The sequence below is a fragment of the Furipterus horrens genome, unplaced genomic scaffold, assembly GCF_987537825.1.
Source record: "Furipterus horrens unplaced genomic scaffold, mFurHor1.1.pri manual_scaffold_4, whole genome shotgun sequence".
In the NCBI taxonomy this organism is placed as follows: domain Eukaryota; kingdom Metazoa; phylum Chordata; class Mammalia; order Chiroptera; family Furipteridae; genus Furipterus; species Furipterus horrens.
Window position 1 is genome coordinate 98,076,450 of NW_028327174.1, and position 17,933 is coordinate 98,094,382.

Below are 17,933 nucleotides of genomic sequence, written 5' to 3' on the forward strand. Positions count from 1 at the left end.
ATCCTAGAAATTACATTATAATAGTAGATATCATTGTTATTATGACCACTATTGTTTCTGATGTACTAGGCATGTGCTAAATGCTTTATATGTATTATCACCTATAATCCTTATGACAACCTAATAAGATAGGATTTATATCCCTGCTTTATGGACAAGGTAACTGGGGTTTAGGAAGTGATACCCTATTCCAGAGCACAGCAGTAAGTCACAGAGCCAGATTCAAACCCACATTCTTGATTCCAAAGTCTTCCCCTTAGCTACTAGCACTCTTCTGCTTCCTGCTACTGTCCAGCTCCTGTAGGGTTTAGCAAGGAAGCATAAATATGAGAGTATTCATATCACTAAAGTCACAAAATTAAAAAAAAAAATACACCCACCTTCCTCAACAAAATATGAAAAGGAATATTAGAAGTGCAGTTTCGGTAAAGAATGGGAAGGGTGGGTACTTAGGATCCTGTCTCTCCTGAACTTGGAAAGACTCTTATTCAAGAAATTGCATGAAGCTTTTTTTAAAAAATCACTGGAGGTTTTAGGAATAAAGTTGTAAATAATTATTAGAGAACCAAGCTAGCAAATTTAGCAGAATTGTACCATAGGGAAACACTGATAGTGAACTCCCTGAAGAATTATGAGGGTTAAGAAAAGGGGTAAAGATCCGCAGATTGGTCTTCTCTGAGAAAACACTAGATGGCAATGACACCAGTGCTGAGATGGGGTGAGACCCTGGGGGCCCTGGAATGGGAGGCCTTGGTGGCTTCTGTCTAAGGTGGGGATCAAAGCCAGAGTTCATGAGGGAAGGTCAGGAACAAGGAGTGGATACCCCTCACTCAGCTAGGCCCTCTGGTCAAAGACATGATAAGTCCCTGAAAGGGATCTGTCTCTTCTACCTGTCCATCAGGGAATCTGAGATTGTTGATATTTTTCCTGGGGGCATCCCTCAAGGACAGGTTTTGAAGATTATGTCCATGTAACTGCAGACTAGGTTCAGGGCATTTGTTGCCATTGGGAATTAGAACAGACGTGTTGGTCTGGGTGTAACATATCACAAGGACAGAGCCACTGCCATCCTGGGGCCATGATCTTGGCCAAGTTCTCCATAGTCCATGTGTAGTGAGGCTACTGGAGAAACAAGATGAGCAAGCCCTACACTGTCCCCTGCAAGGTGACTGGTCAGTGTTACTCTGTGTTGGTGGTCTCATCCCCACCAGCAGGGGCACTGGCATTGTCTCAGCCAGTGGCCAGGAAGCTGCTGCTGCCGGACAGCATCAAGGACTGCTACACCTCGGACAGGGACTACACTGCCACCCCAGGCAACTTTGCCAAGGCCACCTTTGATGCCGTCTCCAAGACCTACTGCTGTCTCACCCCTGACCTCTGGAAAGAGACTGTGCTCACCAGGTCTCCCTAGCAGGAATTCACTGACCATCTTGTAAGACCCACACCAGGGTCCCCATACACAGGACCCAAGGGCCACCTGTGGCCACCACATAGTTTTACACAAGAAAAATTAAAATAAATTAAGACTATTTAATAACAATTTTTAAAAAGACAAAAAATTTTTTAAGGTTTTAATTTAATTTTATTGTTGTTCTATTACAGTTCTCCCATCTTTTCCCCCATTTCTGCCCCCACCCACCTTCCCCCCTCTCCCACAGTCATTCCCCACCCCGTTGTCCATGTCCATGCGTTATCTATACTAGTTCTTCGTCTGGACCCTTCCCCTGTTTACCCCTTCTCTGCCCCACCCCCCATAACTCTTTTTCTGTTCCTTGTTCAATTTTGTTCATTTGTTTGTGTTGTTCCTTAGTTTCCTGTATTAGGTGATATCATATGGTATTTTTCTTTCATTGCCTGGCTTATTTTGCTAAGCAGAATTCTCTCTAGTTCCATCTATGTTGTCGCAAATGGTAGGGGTTCCTTCTTTCCTTATGCTGCATAGTATTCCATTGTGTAAATGTACCACAGTTTTATAATCAACTCATCTACAGATGGGCATTTAGGCTGTTTCCAGCACTTGGCTATTGTAAACAGTGCTGCTATGAACATAGGGTGCATAGGTTCTTTTGAATTGGGGTTTCAGGATTCTTTGGGTATAATCCTAGCAGTGGAATTACTGGTTCAAAAGGCAGTTCCATTTTTAGTTTTTTGAGGTAATTCCATACTGTTTTCCATAGTGGCTGCACCAGTCTGCATTCCCACCAACAGTGCACTAGGGTTCCTATTTCTCTACATCCTCGCCAGCACTTGTTTGTTGTTTTGTTGATGATGGCCATTCTGACTGGGGTAAAGTGGTATCTCATTATGGTTTTTATTTGCATCTCTCTGATGGCTAGTGATGTTGAGCATTCTTTCATATGTCTATGGACCCTCTGTATATCCTCCTTGGAGAAGTGTTTGTTCAGGTCCTTTGCCCATTTTTTAATTGGGCTGTTTGTCTTCTCGGTGCTGAGATGTGTAAGTTCTTTATATATTTTAGAGATCAATCCCTTGTCTGAAGTATCATTGGCAAATATATTTTCCCGTATGGTTGGTTCCCTTTTCATCTTGCTGATGTTTTCTTTTGCTGAGCAGAAACTCTTTAGTTTGATGTAGTCCCATTTGTTTATTCTTTCCTTTATTTCTCTTGCCTTAAGAGATGTATCAGTGAAAATATTGCTATGTGGGATATCTGAAATGTTCCTGCCTATGTTTTCCTCTAGGACTTTTATGGTGTTGTGGCTTACATTTAAGTCTTTGATCCACCTTGAGTTGATTCTGGTGTATGGTGTAAGTTGGTGGTCTAGTTTCATTTTTTTGCACGTCCCTGTCCAGTTCTCCCAGCACCATTTGTTGAAGAGGCTCTTCTCACTCCATTTTATGTTCCTTCCCCCTTTGTCGAATATTAGTTGACCATATAGACCTGGGTTTACTTCAGGGCTCTCTGTTCTGTTCCATTGATCTATGTGTCTGTTCTTATGCCAGTGCCAGGCTGTCTTGATCACAGTGGCTTTGTAGTATAGTTTGATGTCAGATATTGTGATTCTTCCTACTGTGTTCTTCTGTCTCAAGATTGCTGTGGCTATTTCGGGGTCTTTTTTGGTTCCATATAAATTTTTGAAGTGTTTGTTCTAGGTCTGTGAAATATGTCATTGGTATTTTAATAGGGATTGCATTGAATCTGTAAATTGCTTTGGGTAGTATGGACATTTTAATGATGTTGATTCTTCCCATCCATGAACATGGTATTTGCTTCCATTTATTTGTATCTTCCTTAATTTGTTTCTTCAGAGATATGTAGTTTTCCGAGTACAAGTCTTTTATCTCTTTGGTTAAGTTTATTCCTGGGTACTTTATTTTTCTTGTTGCTATAGTAAATATAATTTTTAAAAATTTTCTATCTCTGACATTTTATTGTTGGTGTACAGAAATGCTTTTGATTTCTTAATATTGACTTTGTACCCTGCTATTTTGCCAAATTCACTTGTTATGTCAGGTGGTTTCTTAGTGGAGTCTGTAGGGTTTTCTATGTACACTATCATGTTATCTGCAAATAATGACAGTTTTATTTCCTCTTTTCCAATTTGGATGCCTTTTATTTCTTTTTCTTGTCTGATTGCTATGGCTAGAACCTCCAACACTATGTTCAATAGGAGTGGAGAGAGTGGACATCCTTGTCTTGTTCCTGATTTGAGGGGGAATGCTTTCAGTTTTTGTCCATTGAGTATGATGTTGGCTTCAGGTTTCTCGTATATAGCCTTTATTATGTTGAGGTATGCTCCCTCTATTTCCATTTTGCTGAGAGTTTTCATCATAAATGGGTGTTGTACTTTATCGAATGCTTTTCAGCATCTATAGATATGATCATATGGTTTCTGTCTTTCATTTTGTTGTGTGGTGTACTGCATTTATTGATTTGCCAATATTGAACCATCCTTGGATCCCTGGGATGAATCCCACTTGATTGTGGTATATGATCTTTCTAATGAAAAGACACAAAAATTTGACGGCTTTGTACTGGATAGGCACTGCTAAACATTTACTAAGTGAGTAGGTAGAATAAAACATTGATTCTCTTGACTTCACTTTTGACTGACTTTTTTTCTCTTTTTCCAGATATTTCTACTTGCAGGTAGAAAACGAAAGAAGAGCAAAACATCCAACTACCTCATCTCCACTGATCCAACAGATTTATCTCGTGAAGGAGAAAGTTATATTGGCAAAGTCAGGTGACAGCATCCTTATATCACTGTCCTATTCTTTCTGATACTTTTACTCCTGTTGTAAAAAATAATATAATGGAGCCACTTTAAAAATGAAGTTGGAGCCCTGGCCAGCATGGCTCAGTTGGTTGGAACATTACTCCATAAACCAAAAAGTTGTGGGTTCAATTTTCGATCAGGGCACATACCCAGATTGCAAGTTCGATCCCTGGTCAGGACATGTATGAAGAGGCAACCAATGTTTCTTTCATATTGATGTCTTGCTCTCTCTTTCCTTCTCACTCTACTAAAAGCAATGAAAAAAAAGTCCTTGGGTGAGGACTAAAAAAAAAAAAAAAATGAGTTGGAGCTGCTATCCCGGAGGAATTGACTTGCATGTCTTGTCTTATGCCTCAAATCTTTGGAATGTTGAAAGTGGGCAGAATAACCTTTGGACTGGGCCTAAAGATATATTGTGCAAAGATAACAAGAAAGATATTATGACTACCAAACTGATGGCTATTGGGGTAAAATTTAAAAACATTATTTAGAATCAGTGTTAGTATGTTAGCTTATATGCATCAATAGCAATGCCTTACTTGTATTGATATAATTGCTGCCCTTCCCTTCTCATAAATGACTCTTGCCTTTGTCTGATAATCAGAATACTATTTGGGCATCTGCCTGAATCAGTGATTTTGGAATAGTTATTCTTTTTTTTTTAATCTCAAATAAATCCTTGTTGCCTCTCACTTTTGCCTTTTATTTTTAGGTTAACACTGTAGTTTTAGAACAACCCATATCTTTTTAACAGTGAGCATGTATTAATATTGTAATCTAAAGAAAAAGAAGTCAAAAGAAAATACAAGTCCTTTCTTTGTTTCAATGAGAGATCTTTGAAAAAGTGATGAGGAGCATTTAGACATTTGGAGAACAGGCAGACAGGCTTCCATTCTGTTATGCACCTCTCCTAGATTTTGTTTGTGTAAGAGAAAAAATACAGATCATTGTGATAATTTTTTCTTTTGATTCTAGATCCAACCTCATGGGGACCAAGTTTACAGTTTATGACCACGGTGTCAGCCCAGCCAAGGCTCAAGGTCTGGTAGAAAAGGCCTATAACCGGCAGGAGCTGGCAGCCATCTGTTACGTAAGTGCTATCCTCGGAACATCCTCTTTCTTAATTTCCTGGATGTCCTGCTGGCACTTCAGACTTATTACCTACACTGAACTTACTATCCTCCCTCCCAATATTTCTGTTTCTGTGTTCTCCCTTTTCTGTTGCTGGTATCATTTTCTTTGTATATTCAAGTTTTAATTATTTATGAATTGCCAAGTTCATTTATTGTTTTACTGTTTTAATATGTCTTGCCTTATCTGTTCTTCTCTTTTCCTAATGCCATTGGATTAACAGACCTTCATTACCTCTTAACCCCATTGGCCAGAGGCTATAATAAATTACAAACTGATCTCTTTGCTATTAGACTTTTTCTCTTTATCCTGTACTGCTGCCAGACAAATCGTCCTAAAACAGAACTCCAGTTGATCCTGTTGTTCTCTTGCTTCAAATCTTTTATGACTACCCATTGTGTACAGAATAAAATTATTTCCTTTCAGACTGTTCTAACAGCACTCTCTCCCTCCCGTTCCCATCATTCTGGCCACAACAGCCCTCCCTCCATGTGCTCCACCATATGATCTTCCCTCTCCTGAGAGCCTTCCCGTTTTCCCTCCTTGCCCTTTGCCATATCAAGTGATGTCATCAAGAGAAGCCTTTCCTGATCACTAGATGTGTTGACATTCCTTTGTATACATCCCCATGGCACCCAGTGCTTCCTCTCAGAGTTATTAAGTAAAAGAGAGCAGGAAGGGCCTTGCTGGTGTGGCTCAGTGGATTGAGCACTGGCCTGTGAACCAAAGGGTCACTGGATCAATTCCTAGTCAGGGCACATGCCTGGGTTGCAGGCCAGGTCCCCAGCTGGGGGTGTGTGAGAGGCAACCACACATTGATGTTTCTCTCCCTCTCTTTCTCAGTCTCTTCCATCTCTCTAAAAATAAATAAATAAAATCTTAAAAAAATAAAACTTAAGAAAGAGCAGGAAAGAACTAACCCCAACTCAGTTGTTTCTTGATCCCAAATTTTAACTATGCATAACTGTTGTGTGTGTCCATGTGGATATGTATATAAACACACATGCAAACATATATCCACATATAAGGGGGGATTCAAAAAAACCCAGGATTTATTTATAAAAATTGTGTATTTATGCTTACATGTTTAAACTTCAGTCCCCTTCAAAGTACTCTCCACTTGATGTAATACACCTATCGAGACATTTTTTTCCACTGCTCAAAACAGTTTTTGAACTCATCGATTTTGGTGCCTTTTAGTACTTATGCTGTTTTTTGTTTCACCTCTTCAACATCAGCAAAAGGTTTCCCTTTGAGGAATTTTTTTATCTGGGGAAACAGAAAATAGCCACTTGGGACAAGATTGGGTGAATAGGGAGGGTGGAGCACAGGGGTCATGATGTTTTTGGTCAAAGACTGATGAATACTCAGCACAGTGTGGGCAGCTGTGCTTGTAAATCACCCATCATGAAATGGGCAAAAGCATTGAAAGACTCTTCAAAAAAATTCACTGAAGCCAAATGCAACATCTTACAATGCCAGCTGGTACACTCATACAGATGAGTTCCTAGAACACTAACCTTGTAGGAGAAGCCTATACTACAAGGGGCCCACCTTTCAGAAGATAATCTCATGGTTTTGTTTTTGATTTTTTTTTGTCCCCCCTCGTATTTAATGTGCTTATTTTATTCATATATATTCTGCCTGGCTACACAGGCATTTGAGTTTTTTACCTCCTAATACAGGCTCCATTTAATTGACACTGTAATTCTCACTATAGATCACACAGTGCCATGCCCTCTTTGGGAAATAAATATTTATTTATTTTTAATTTTCAAAAATCCTCACCCAAGGATATATTTATTTATTTTAGAGAGGGCAATGGGCATTGATCAGTTGCTTCCCATATGTGCTCTGGCTGGTGATCGATCCTGTAATCTAGGTATGTGCCCTGACAAGGGATGAAACCTGCAACGTTTTGGTGTACGGGACAACAGTAATCAACTGAGCCACCCGGCTGGGGCTGGAAATAAATATTTATTGAAGACAAAATTGGACAATTTGCCCAGTTGTCTCAAAGTTCATTTAAGATTAAGGAGTAAGGGTTGCGGTCCAGGTCCCCAGTTGGGGGAGTGTGAGAGGCAACCACATATTGATATTTCTCTCCCTCTCTCTCTCCCTTCCCCTGTCTCTAAAAATAAATAAATAAAATCTTTGAGAAAAAAAAAAGATTAAGGAGTAAGAGTAAATTTTCAAGCCAATAGACTCTATTTTAAATTAAAGTGTTCAAATTAGGTTTAAAAAGAGGTTTATAATTACTTTCCTGGTCTTGATTCTGTGTCTCTTTAACTATAGTAATAAGAAACTGACTTTTAGTGCTCTTGACATTGTCAACATTTTACATGCCTAGGTAAGTCTTGTGTCAAGAATATGGTCTTGACCCTGGCTAGGTAGTTCAGTTGGTTAGAGCATTGTCTCGATATGTCAAGATTAAGGGTTTGATCCCTGGTCAGGGCACATACAAGAATCAACTAATGAATGCATAAATAAGTGGAATAACAAATCAAGGTATCTCTTTCTCTGTCTCTTTCTTGCTCTAATATTAAAAAAAATAAAAGAATGCGAGCTTGTTTTCCTTTCTGTTTCCAAGTTCTGTCTTATTTACCTATCTTCCAGGAAACAAATGTACTTGGATTTAAAGGTCCTAGGAAAATGTCTGTGATCATTCCAGGGATGAATATGAATCATGAACGGATCCCATTTCGGCCACGAAATGTAAGAACATATTTAATCAGCTAAGGACTAAAAGACAAGAATACAGTACAGGAGAGATCAATCCAAAACCCCAAACTGGACTATTGCTCATAGTCTTCTTTAGGAGATCCATCACTCCAGAACCTCAGGATAAGTACAGTTACAGAGCAGTTGCTAGAGTGCTTGATTTGCAACCAGTCTGCAAAGAGAAATGCTAGATAATCTGTAAGAATCACAAAACCCCAACCCAATTAATTGTGGACTTTCTTTGCTTCTTTTACCCTTTCTGAAATGGAGAAAGTATTCCCCTACTCTACCTTTTCCCTTGCAGAGTTGAGAATGAATGGTTTCATATGGTTCTCATTATGAAGTAATGATTTTCCTTTCAAACAGGACCACGAGAGCTTGCTTTCAAAATGGCAAAACAAAACCATGGAGAACTTGATTGAGCTGCACAACAAGGCTCCTGTCTGGAATGACGACACTCAGTCCTATGTCCTGAACTTCCATGGCCGGGTCACTCAAGCTTCTGTGAAGAACTTTCAGATAGTCCACGAAAATGACCGTAAGCCACAGGAAGGGCTAGATGGGAACAGGAGGAAGGATGTTCTTACATAGTAGGGAAATGAACATTTCCTATCGTTGATAGGAAGCTATATTCAGGAGAGAATTATCCAAAAAGAATTATTTCTTTGGAAAGACAAAACAACAGTTTTATAGTAAAACTTGTCAGCCACTGTTTTGAGGGGAACTGAAGAGTATGAGGCTGTTTGGGAAGCAAATGCATATAACCCTCACTCAATACAGGCTCCTTGGCAACTCCAGCTCCTAGAGCTTGTGCTGTCCCCAGTGAACTACTCTTGACCTCCCTCTTCTCTTTCCCTTTCATGCTGGTCAGGAGTAGTCTCTCATTCTCTGTAGTTGACACCTGCTAATTACCTGACCTATTTGGAGGACTTTTTTTGTATCTTAACAGGCTTTTTTTCCAGTACAGCCATATTATCTTCTAACATCATATTTTCTCTGTGTTTCTAGCTGACTATATAGTCATGCAGTTTGGGCGTGTGGCAGACGACGTGTTCACCCTGGACTACAACTACCCACTGTGTGCACTTCAGGCCTTCGCCATTGGCCTTTCTAGCTTTGACAGCAAGCTAGCGTGTGAGTGAGACAGAAAGCACACACACAGCTGGACTTCCTCCTGACAGAGCTTTCAGGAGCAGGTAGCTGCCTCCTTTGCTCTTGGCCCAGGACACGAAGAGAGACAATCTGCCCCTTTTGGAATAATCCCTGAATGAATGTATGTGTATGTATATATAATATATACATATGTACACACACATATATGTATAAACACGCGCACACACACACACATGCCCCACTTCTCTGGCTTTCACAGACCTGGTCAAGGATTACAGTTTAATGTAAGTGAGAAGTTATTCAAAGCAAAGGAAGGTTCATGCCCAGAGCACATTGATGACTCCTGAGGTTATTGTCCCTAACAGATTCTGTGCCTCAAGGGTCAAATTTTCTTGGAAACTTGCAGCTAAAATCAGGTTCTAATAATTAAATACTTGGGTCTCTTTTTTAAAGACCCTTTTCGAGAGGGACAGTTTTCTAAATTGACTTGAGTCTCTAGTCTGCAAACGTTTTCTTGTAAATGGCCAGATAGTCTCTCTTACAACTACTCAGCTGTCATTGTAGTGCAAAAGCAGCCATAGCTAGTTCATGCATGAACAAGTGTGGCCTTGTTCCAGTGAAACTTGATTTACAAAACCAGGCAGCAGCCAGATTTGGCCTATGGGCCATAGTTTGCCAACTTCTGCTTCACGTGTATCTTTATACTCTTTGGACTTGGGTATTTCCAAAATGGGCTTGTAGTCATGCAATGATATGAGTGGGAAATGGATAAACAACAGTCCTGCAGGTTGGCTCCAAAGAGGTACTTGGCTGCATCCACTGTTGCAAAGCATTACCTTGTTTTGGTGACGATGGATTCTAGAGTCTCATTTACCATTAGACTGGGAAACCCAAAGTCCATGATCATTTTGAGTCCACACAAGTGGCTTAATTCTGCTAACCTACCCAGCACACCCATTGGAGAAGGCAATGCTAGCCACTTCACCTACCCTAAGAGAAGAACTTACGCTCACTAGGAAACAAATCTAGAATTGTGTAGTCTATGACAGGGAGTGTAGTATTTGTTTCTTAGAGCTAGCTTGTCCCCATGGTGCTTGGAAGGTACTGATGTCACAGTCCCCCTCTTACCTCAGAGCAGATTGGCTGGTATCCATCTCAGTGAAAGAGCCTATGGCCAAATTTGTGATCAATGATGTGAGAACTTCATATAATTGTCTGAATTTTAGTTCAGACTGAAAGCATAAACCTAAGAGGTGACTTAGTCTATTTAAGGCTAAGAGTAATTTGACAGTTGCCTTCATTTTCAACCCAGGAGTGCCTCCTACAGCTGTTTTCATATGGAGCCATTGTTATAGAGGGACACACACCTGGAGACCATGTAAGAAGTAAGATAATTATGTACTGAAACTTTCATTGTCATTATCAAAAGAGGTGGTCGGAGAGGCTTGGTGAGGACCAGCTATCTGAATACAGAGCTCTGCAGCTCTTGTTGGGCAGAACTTAGGGCCTTTCTTCTTGACATAAATATTATCAGCTCCCTAAAGCCTGGTTCATTGGTACAGATAAAGCTCCTGTCTTTTCCACAGACATGAGTTTTGCTAAGTCGTTCAGATTATTAGCACCTCCCAACAAAACATGACTGCCACCAGCTCACCAGTCTCAAGAGTGTATCTCAGTCTTGAGAATCCAATAACTGAGTCCTGCATTCAGCATTGCTCAGCACCCAAGCCTTTGTGCATTGAGCTGTTTGCCAGGATGGGGCAAGGAATCAGTGGTCTTTGCTCCATTCTGTTTCCCTTCTGTGGACTTCTTTTTTGTCTCTGCTTCCTGTTGTTCCGTGCTCCACATCAAAGAGCAATGTGAAAGGAGGTGGTCTGGGAGATGAAAAGACCCTTGGCTCCTCCCACACTGGAAAGTCCTACCTGATGTGTTTTGACATGATTGGTTTCCATCTCAGGCATGCTTCCCATCAAGTGCCTCCTTCATAGAAGTGCCCAAAGCCCTTCAGACCTCTGGCATCACTTTCCTCATGTACTGTCAAATGAGCTGCCCTCCTTGAAAACAGAAAGCTGCTCACTTAGGTCTGATTGCAGTAGTTGACAACATCTGGAGAAGGGGAGCCTGTGGGCTCATCAGATCTAATCTTGCTTCTACCTGCTCACTGGCTCAAAGACATGTATACCCCAGCTTCATGTACTTGCTGCTTGCATGTGCAGGTGATTGGTTTTACATAAATCATATTTGTACCTTTTGTATGCTACAGAAATAAAAATACTTTATATAAAAATGATAGTGTTGCCGTTCCTTTCAAAGCCCCATCCCTTACATAGTTCCTACTGTCACCACGGGGCAACGGTGAACTAATCTTCAAGGAAGCATCACCATAAGCTCTTATCCCAAGGTCGAGCGGGAGCCTAGAGACTGAGAAGTCTGCACTCCATTGACTGTGTAGACTCATCATACATGTCACCAGGAGTCTTCTGGACAGATGATGGAGCCAAGAGCCAAGCATAGAGGGGACCAAAGAAGGGTAGGATTTACCTTGTTCTGGACACATGTTTTGGTCCTTCTCCTGAATCATCTTTGTTGGTATTGTTTACTGATTCAGCAGCAAAACCAATTGAATATAATAGTGAAATAGACCATATCTCGTTCTATTAAGTATTCACATTTTAAAGCTACCGTCTATGGAAAAGTTTTTAAAAGTATATGTTCGAAAGTCTTTACCAGGCTTTCCTGTTCTCATCAATGTCTTAAGTGATGACTCACATGAAAGCAGCAGGAAAAGCCTAAAAATTGGGATGAGAGCTGGAGTCCAAGTTAAATTCTTACAGCTTTTCACATGGCTCTTTTTGTCTGAGGGGCAAGGTTGGCCACACAGATTATTTATGACCAATTTTACATACTTTTCAGTGACCAGGAATAATACCAATGACTATTGACATGAAGGCTATTAGCAACTGTTAATTTAAAAATCTAAAATCAGGCTGTAAAAGGCTCTTTTTGATGAGAAGTTTAATCATAAAAGAAACAAACTGACATCGATTCACTTCCATTAGATAGCATGATAGGTGCAGAAATAAAGCAATGGGTCAACAGAGGCAAAATCCCTTGGTTGTGGCCCTTTTTCTGCCAGTGACTTGTCCTATGCCTCTTTCCTAATCTGTCAGTTGAGAGACTTTGAATTATATAATCATCTTAAATTTTTGAATTACATGACTCTCCTCACTCTGCTGGCAACAGTCTGGAATTCCCATAAATGTGTTTTGAATTGAACTCTGGTTACCTTCTGGACAGCTACAAGTTGTTTGTGGCTGAAGACAGTGCCGCGAGGGTAACATCCAGGCTTCCGGAAGAGACCATAGGTGTCTGAGCTAAGGAACGAAAGGGTGATTCTGGAATGGCAGGAGTACATGAAGTGGGAGAACTATAATCTCATGCTGAGGAAGTGCAGGACCTTAAAGCTGCTTTTTCCTAATCACTAGGGACATCTTGCTCCATGGAGAAAATCCTAGGATGTTGCAAGCTGTCCTCAGCCTCCAGCTTTGCCTCTGGATAGAATGGCTCCTGCCCGTGTACTCAGGCCGTGTATCTGGTATCTGCTTCCTTCCAATCTAGCTCTCTTTTCAAGTTCCTCATGTGGATGCCAGCCAGGGGCTTGCCAAGGACTGACCAGATTCTGTCCCACCCCTCAGACGTTTTCTTGATCAATTACATATTATTTTGCCTCTTCTGCCCACCTTGGTGTCCTAGTTATCATAGTCAATGTATACTGCATTCTTTAAAAGTCTTACAATCTTTATCAACCAACACATAACTCCTCTCATCCACAAAAACCCAAGGATGCCATAATGAATGCAGGATTTGCCATTGGTGCTGTCAGAATTTATAGGCAACCCCTAATTATGCCACGGATGGTTTCCTGGCACCACCTACTGACCAAGGATGCACATTACAAATGCATTAAAATGAGCACAGATTCTGTCATCCAGATGAGGGAGTCACAAAGGGTTCAGGGTGATTTCAACAACTGGACCTTGTGATGTACCCATTAACGTTGTGCTATGATATGACTCAATACAGTAGTATTTCTGGAGTTTAGAAATCAATTGAGGTAGTCCATGTAAAATGCCTGGGATCTGGCACACATTTGGTATAGGATAGTGGCACATACTATATTCACTAATGTCCTTTTACAATAAAACCATGCATCTCAGTTGACTTTTAGCCATGCAGTTACACAAAATAGTTGTTAAAAGCTCATAAAGAAATCTTAAGGATAATTTTTAAAATGGTTTATTTTAGAGAGAGAGGAAGAGAAACATCGATTTGTTATTCTACTTATCTGTGCATTCATTGGTTGATTCTTGTGTTGTCCTGACTGGAGGTCGAACCCACAACCTTGGCATATCAGGACAGTGCTCTAACCAACTGAGCCACCCAGCCAGGGCCATATAAAATAATTTTAGATTGATTTCCAGGGACTATGTTGAGAGGAAAGAAAAAACAGCATTATTTTGCTGGGTAACCAAACATCCATGTTCCATTCTCAGCCCAGTCCTACCTTACATTCCTTACTTTACCCATCTCTTTGTTTCTACTAGAAGAAACAGCTTAGGCACAAAATAGCCTCGATGTTATGTAAAGAGAAGTTTATAAAATATGAAGTGGCCTCCCTCATTAGTTCTGGCTCTGTGTCTAGTCTTTTGGTCCATCAGGCCTAAGCAGGCTTCTTTGCACGTTGCCGTCTGTCCTGGCTATGGCCCAGGAGTGGAAGTGCGTAGAGGGTGAACCTGGGGAGAGTGGCAGTGGGAGTGTTCCAGGTTGGTTACCACCTTTTGTTACACATTTTGGTTTAAGACAGTGGTTTTCAAGCCTCTGGGTTATTTTAACATCTAGTTAAGCACTATCTACTCAGATTCTGTCCTTTATGATTTTTAAGAATTCTGAGAGTCATAATCGAGTAGTTCTCTCTCCTGTAGTCTGGGGGCACGAAAGTTAGGAAGGAAGAGTGGTCAGAGAGGAAAGGAGGGTGACAGGCAGACAAGGGCTAGGAATTAGATCAAGACTTTTAAAGTGGGATCTAAATGGAATTTTTAGGGTACTAAGGCATGCACAGGGCAAACTATATCAATATAAGATAAAAATATGGCCCTGGCTGATGTGGTTCAGTGGATTGAGCACCAGCCTGCGAACCAAAGGGTTGCCAGTTTGATTCCCAGTCAGGGCACATGCCTGGGTTGTGGGCCAGGTCCCCAGTTGGGGGTGCACCAGAGGCAACCACACATTGATGTTTCTCTCCCTTTCCCCCTCCCTTTCCCTCTCCCTAAAAATAAATAAATAAAATCTTTAAAAAAATATATGACCTTAAGCCCTGACCAGTGTTGGGTCAGTTGGTCGGGCATCGTCCCACAAAGCAAAGGGTCTCTGGTTCGATTCTCGGTCAGGGCACATGTCTGGGTTGCAAGTTTGGTCCCTGGTCAGGGTGCTTAGGAGAGACAACCGATGATGGATGATGGATGTTTCTCACATTGATGTTTTCCTCTCCCACTCCCTTCCCCTCTCTCTAAAAATAAATAAAATCTTTTAAAAATATATATGACCTTAAGCCCTGGTCAGATGCCACAGTTGGTTAGAGCAGCATCCCATACACCAAAAGCATTGGGGGTTTGATTCCCGGTCAGGGCACCTACCTAGGTTTTGGTTGCTCTCCCCCACCCCCCTTTCTCTCCCTCTAAAATCTATAATTGTATCCTTGGGTGAGGATTAAAAAAACGATGACCTTAAAAATGTCCTGATTTTGCCTTAGGTCAGTCTTATGTATTGGATATATAGATAAAAATTTTAAATAGTAATAATTTTATATGGTTTTTAAAAAAAGTTTAAAGGACTATATTAAAGTCTCCTTCCACATGTGTCCCCTCTTGTTTCCCTTGCCCTGTCCTACTCATACATAGTTAACCACTTTCAGTTTCTTTCCAGTGTATCTTTCCAGTTTCTTTATGCAAAAATAAAAATGTATTTGTAATTTCCCATCTTTTGTGCACAAAAGATAGCAGATGATATACTCAGTACAGTAGCTTGCTTTTGTCCGTTGATATATTCTGGAGATCCTTCCCCATGTCAGTAAATACAATCCTTCCTCATACTTGTTTGTACTCCACTGTATTTCACTGTGGGAAGTACCATAGCATTTTTAACTAGTATCCTATACATGGACAATTTGCACATTAAGACATTTTATCAATGTGTTTTGATTATATTAAGTGTACCAGGGACCCATGTTACTTATTTTAATCCTTTTCACTCTTCATACTCAGTAACTCTCACATTACACCTTTACACTTGATGTCTCCCACAGTCTGGAATTCTTTTCTTAGTTCTGCAAATGTTATCTCACTGCCTGCTCAGCATCTCCTTTTGGATGCTACACAGCTGTGCTGTCCAATGCCATAGCCGTTAGTCATGCGTAGCTATTTAAATTTAAATGAAGAAAAATAACAGTCCAGTTCTTCAGTCATACTAGCTAAGTTCAAGTTCTCAATAGGCACATGTGGTTAGTGACTACCATATTGGACAGGCAGGTAAAGAACATTTGTCATGTTAGAAAGTTCTCTTGGAGAGCATTGGTCCACAGAAATCTCAGCTTTAGGTTTTCAAAACTTAACTATTAACAATTCTCTTCCCTTGTGGAAGTTTTTACTTGTCCAGTTCCCTTGTTAGACTGTTAGTTTGAGGGGCAGGGATTGTGACATTTCTCTGTCTATCCCCAGTGCCTACCTAAGCACAGTGTCAAGGATATCAAATGTGTTCAGTGAATATGGAGTGAAAAACTGAGTGATAAGGAACTTGAGGCTCATAATATTTATAAGTGTGCCCAAGGTCATAATTAGTATGTGGCCAGGCTGTTATTTGAACTGAGATTATTTCATTTTCCAGTAAAGTCAGAGGACATTATTATGTTAACTTTCATTTTTTAAATATTGTATCAGAGTTACTGAAAATGAAAATTTTAACTGAATTAAGACTGGAAGAAGCCTTTTCTTCCTTTTGACTTTTTAAAGGAAGATACTGGATCTCTGACCCAAAAGATACCCTGGGAACCTCAGAGAAACTCAGAATTGTATGGAGAAGGCTTCAACCGCTAGGCTCTGGAAACGAATTGTTTTATTTCAGTGTGGAAATGTATTAGTTTGCTAGAGCTGCCCTAACAAAACACCACACATTGGGTGGCTTTAACAGAAATTTATTTCTCACAGTTCTGGAGGCTAGAAGTTCAAGATCCAGGTGGTGGCAGCTTTGGTTTCTTCTGAGGCCTGTCTCCTGGGCTTGTAGATAGCTGCCTTCTCCCTGTGTCCTCCCATGGTCTTTCCTCTGTGAGTTGTCTGTGCCCTAATTTACTCTTCTTAAAAGGATACTAGTCAGATTGAAGTAGGGCCCTCCCTAGAAATCTGATTTTACCTTACCTCTTTAAAGACATTATCTTCAAATCCAGTTATATTCCAAGGTACTGGGTATTAGGACTTCAACATGAATTTGGGAAGGGGACACAGATCAGGCTTAGCTTATTCTGTTCCCTGAATAGACCTAGAGTTTCTTTCACATTTTTGGAGTTATTTATTTAACTCTTGTTTTTATTTTTTATGTTTTATGTTCTATTACAGATGTCCCCATGTTCTGCCCCCTTTCCCAACTCTACCCAGAGCCTGCCCCCACTTCCTTCTGGCCATCACCACACTGTTGTCTGTGTCTATGGGTTACGCATATATGTTCTTTGGCTATTCTTTTCTTTCATCCACCCACCCCTCTGACAGCTGTCAGTCTGTCCCATGTATCTGTGCCTCTGTTTCTGTTTTGTCAGTTTATTTTGTTCATTAGATTCCACATATAAGTGAGATCATATGGTATTTGTCTTTCTCTGACTGGCTTATTTCACTTAGCATAATAATCTCCAGGTCCATCTGTGGTGTTGCAAAAGGTAAGATTTCCTTCTTGTTTACTGCCACGTAGAATCCCATTGTGTAAATGTACCACAACTTTTTCTTTCATAATTTTTTAAAGATTTTATTTATTTTTAGAGAGAGGGGAAGGGAGGAAGAAACAGAGAGAAACATCCATGTGCGAGAGAAACATCCATCGGTTGCCTCTCACAAGGCCCCAACTGGGCCCCTGCCCTGCAACCCAGGCATATTCCCTGATTGGGAATTGAACTGGTGACCTTTCAGTTCACAGGCCAGCACTCAATCCACTGACCCACACCAGCCATGGCTGTACAACAACTTTTTATCCACTCATCTACTGATGGACACTTGGGCTGTTTCCATATCTTGGCTATTGTAAATAACACTGCTGCAAACATAGGGGTACATATAGTCTCAAATTGATGTTTTGGGATTCTTAGGATGCATTCCTAGAAGTGAATCGCTGGGTCAAAAGGCAGTTCCATTTTTAATTTTCTGAGGAAACTCCATACTGTTTTCCATGGTGGCTGCACCAGTCTGCATTCCCACTAACAGTGCACAAGGGTTCCCTTTTCTCCACATCCTCACCAGCACTTGTTGTTTGTTAATTTATTGATGGTAGTCATTCTGGCAGGTGTAAGGTGATATCACATTGTGATTTTAATTTGCATCTCTTTCACATTTTTCTTTGATGAAGAGACAATAAAACTAATATGCTTATCAAATTAGACTGCTTTTATTCTGTAGAGGGGAAAAAAGACTCTAT

At 40.6% G+C, this 17,933-nt stretch overlaps 1 protein-coding gene across 3 annotated transcripts in view; it reads left to right on the top strand.

Moving 5' to 3' along the window:
• TULP3 (TUB like protein 3) overlaps positions 1 to 11,487 on the top strand; it is a 105,070-nt gene extending 93,583 nt beyond the window's left edge. Inside the window, exons 7-12 of one of the 3 annotated variants that reach the window (XR_016510522.1) lie at positions 4,096 to 4,208; positions 5,217 to 5,331; positions 7,989 to 8,087; positions 8,460 to 8,631; positions 9,102 to 9,289; positions 10,519 to 11,487. Coding sequence is in view for 2 of the 3 variants with exons in the window: in XM_090273846.1 (XP_090129972.1) it covers positions 4,096 to 4,208; positions 5,217 to 5,331; positions 7,989 to 8,087; positions 8,460 to 8,631; positions 9,102 to 9,235 (633 nt within the window). In the remaining variant the exon portion in view is untranslated. Of the gene's footprint in view, positions 1 to 4,095; positions 4,209 to 5,216; positions 5,332 to 7,988; positions 8,088 to 8,459; positions 8,632 to 9,101; positions 9,974 to 10,518 lie in introns of those variants that run through there. The other 2 variants (XM_090273847.1, XM_090273846.1) reach the window with 2 other exon arrangements.
• The last annotated feature ends 6,446 nt before the right edge of the window (positions 11,488 to 17,933 follow it).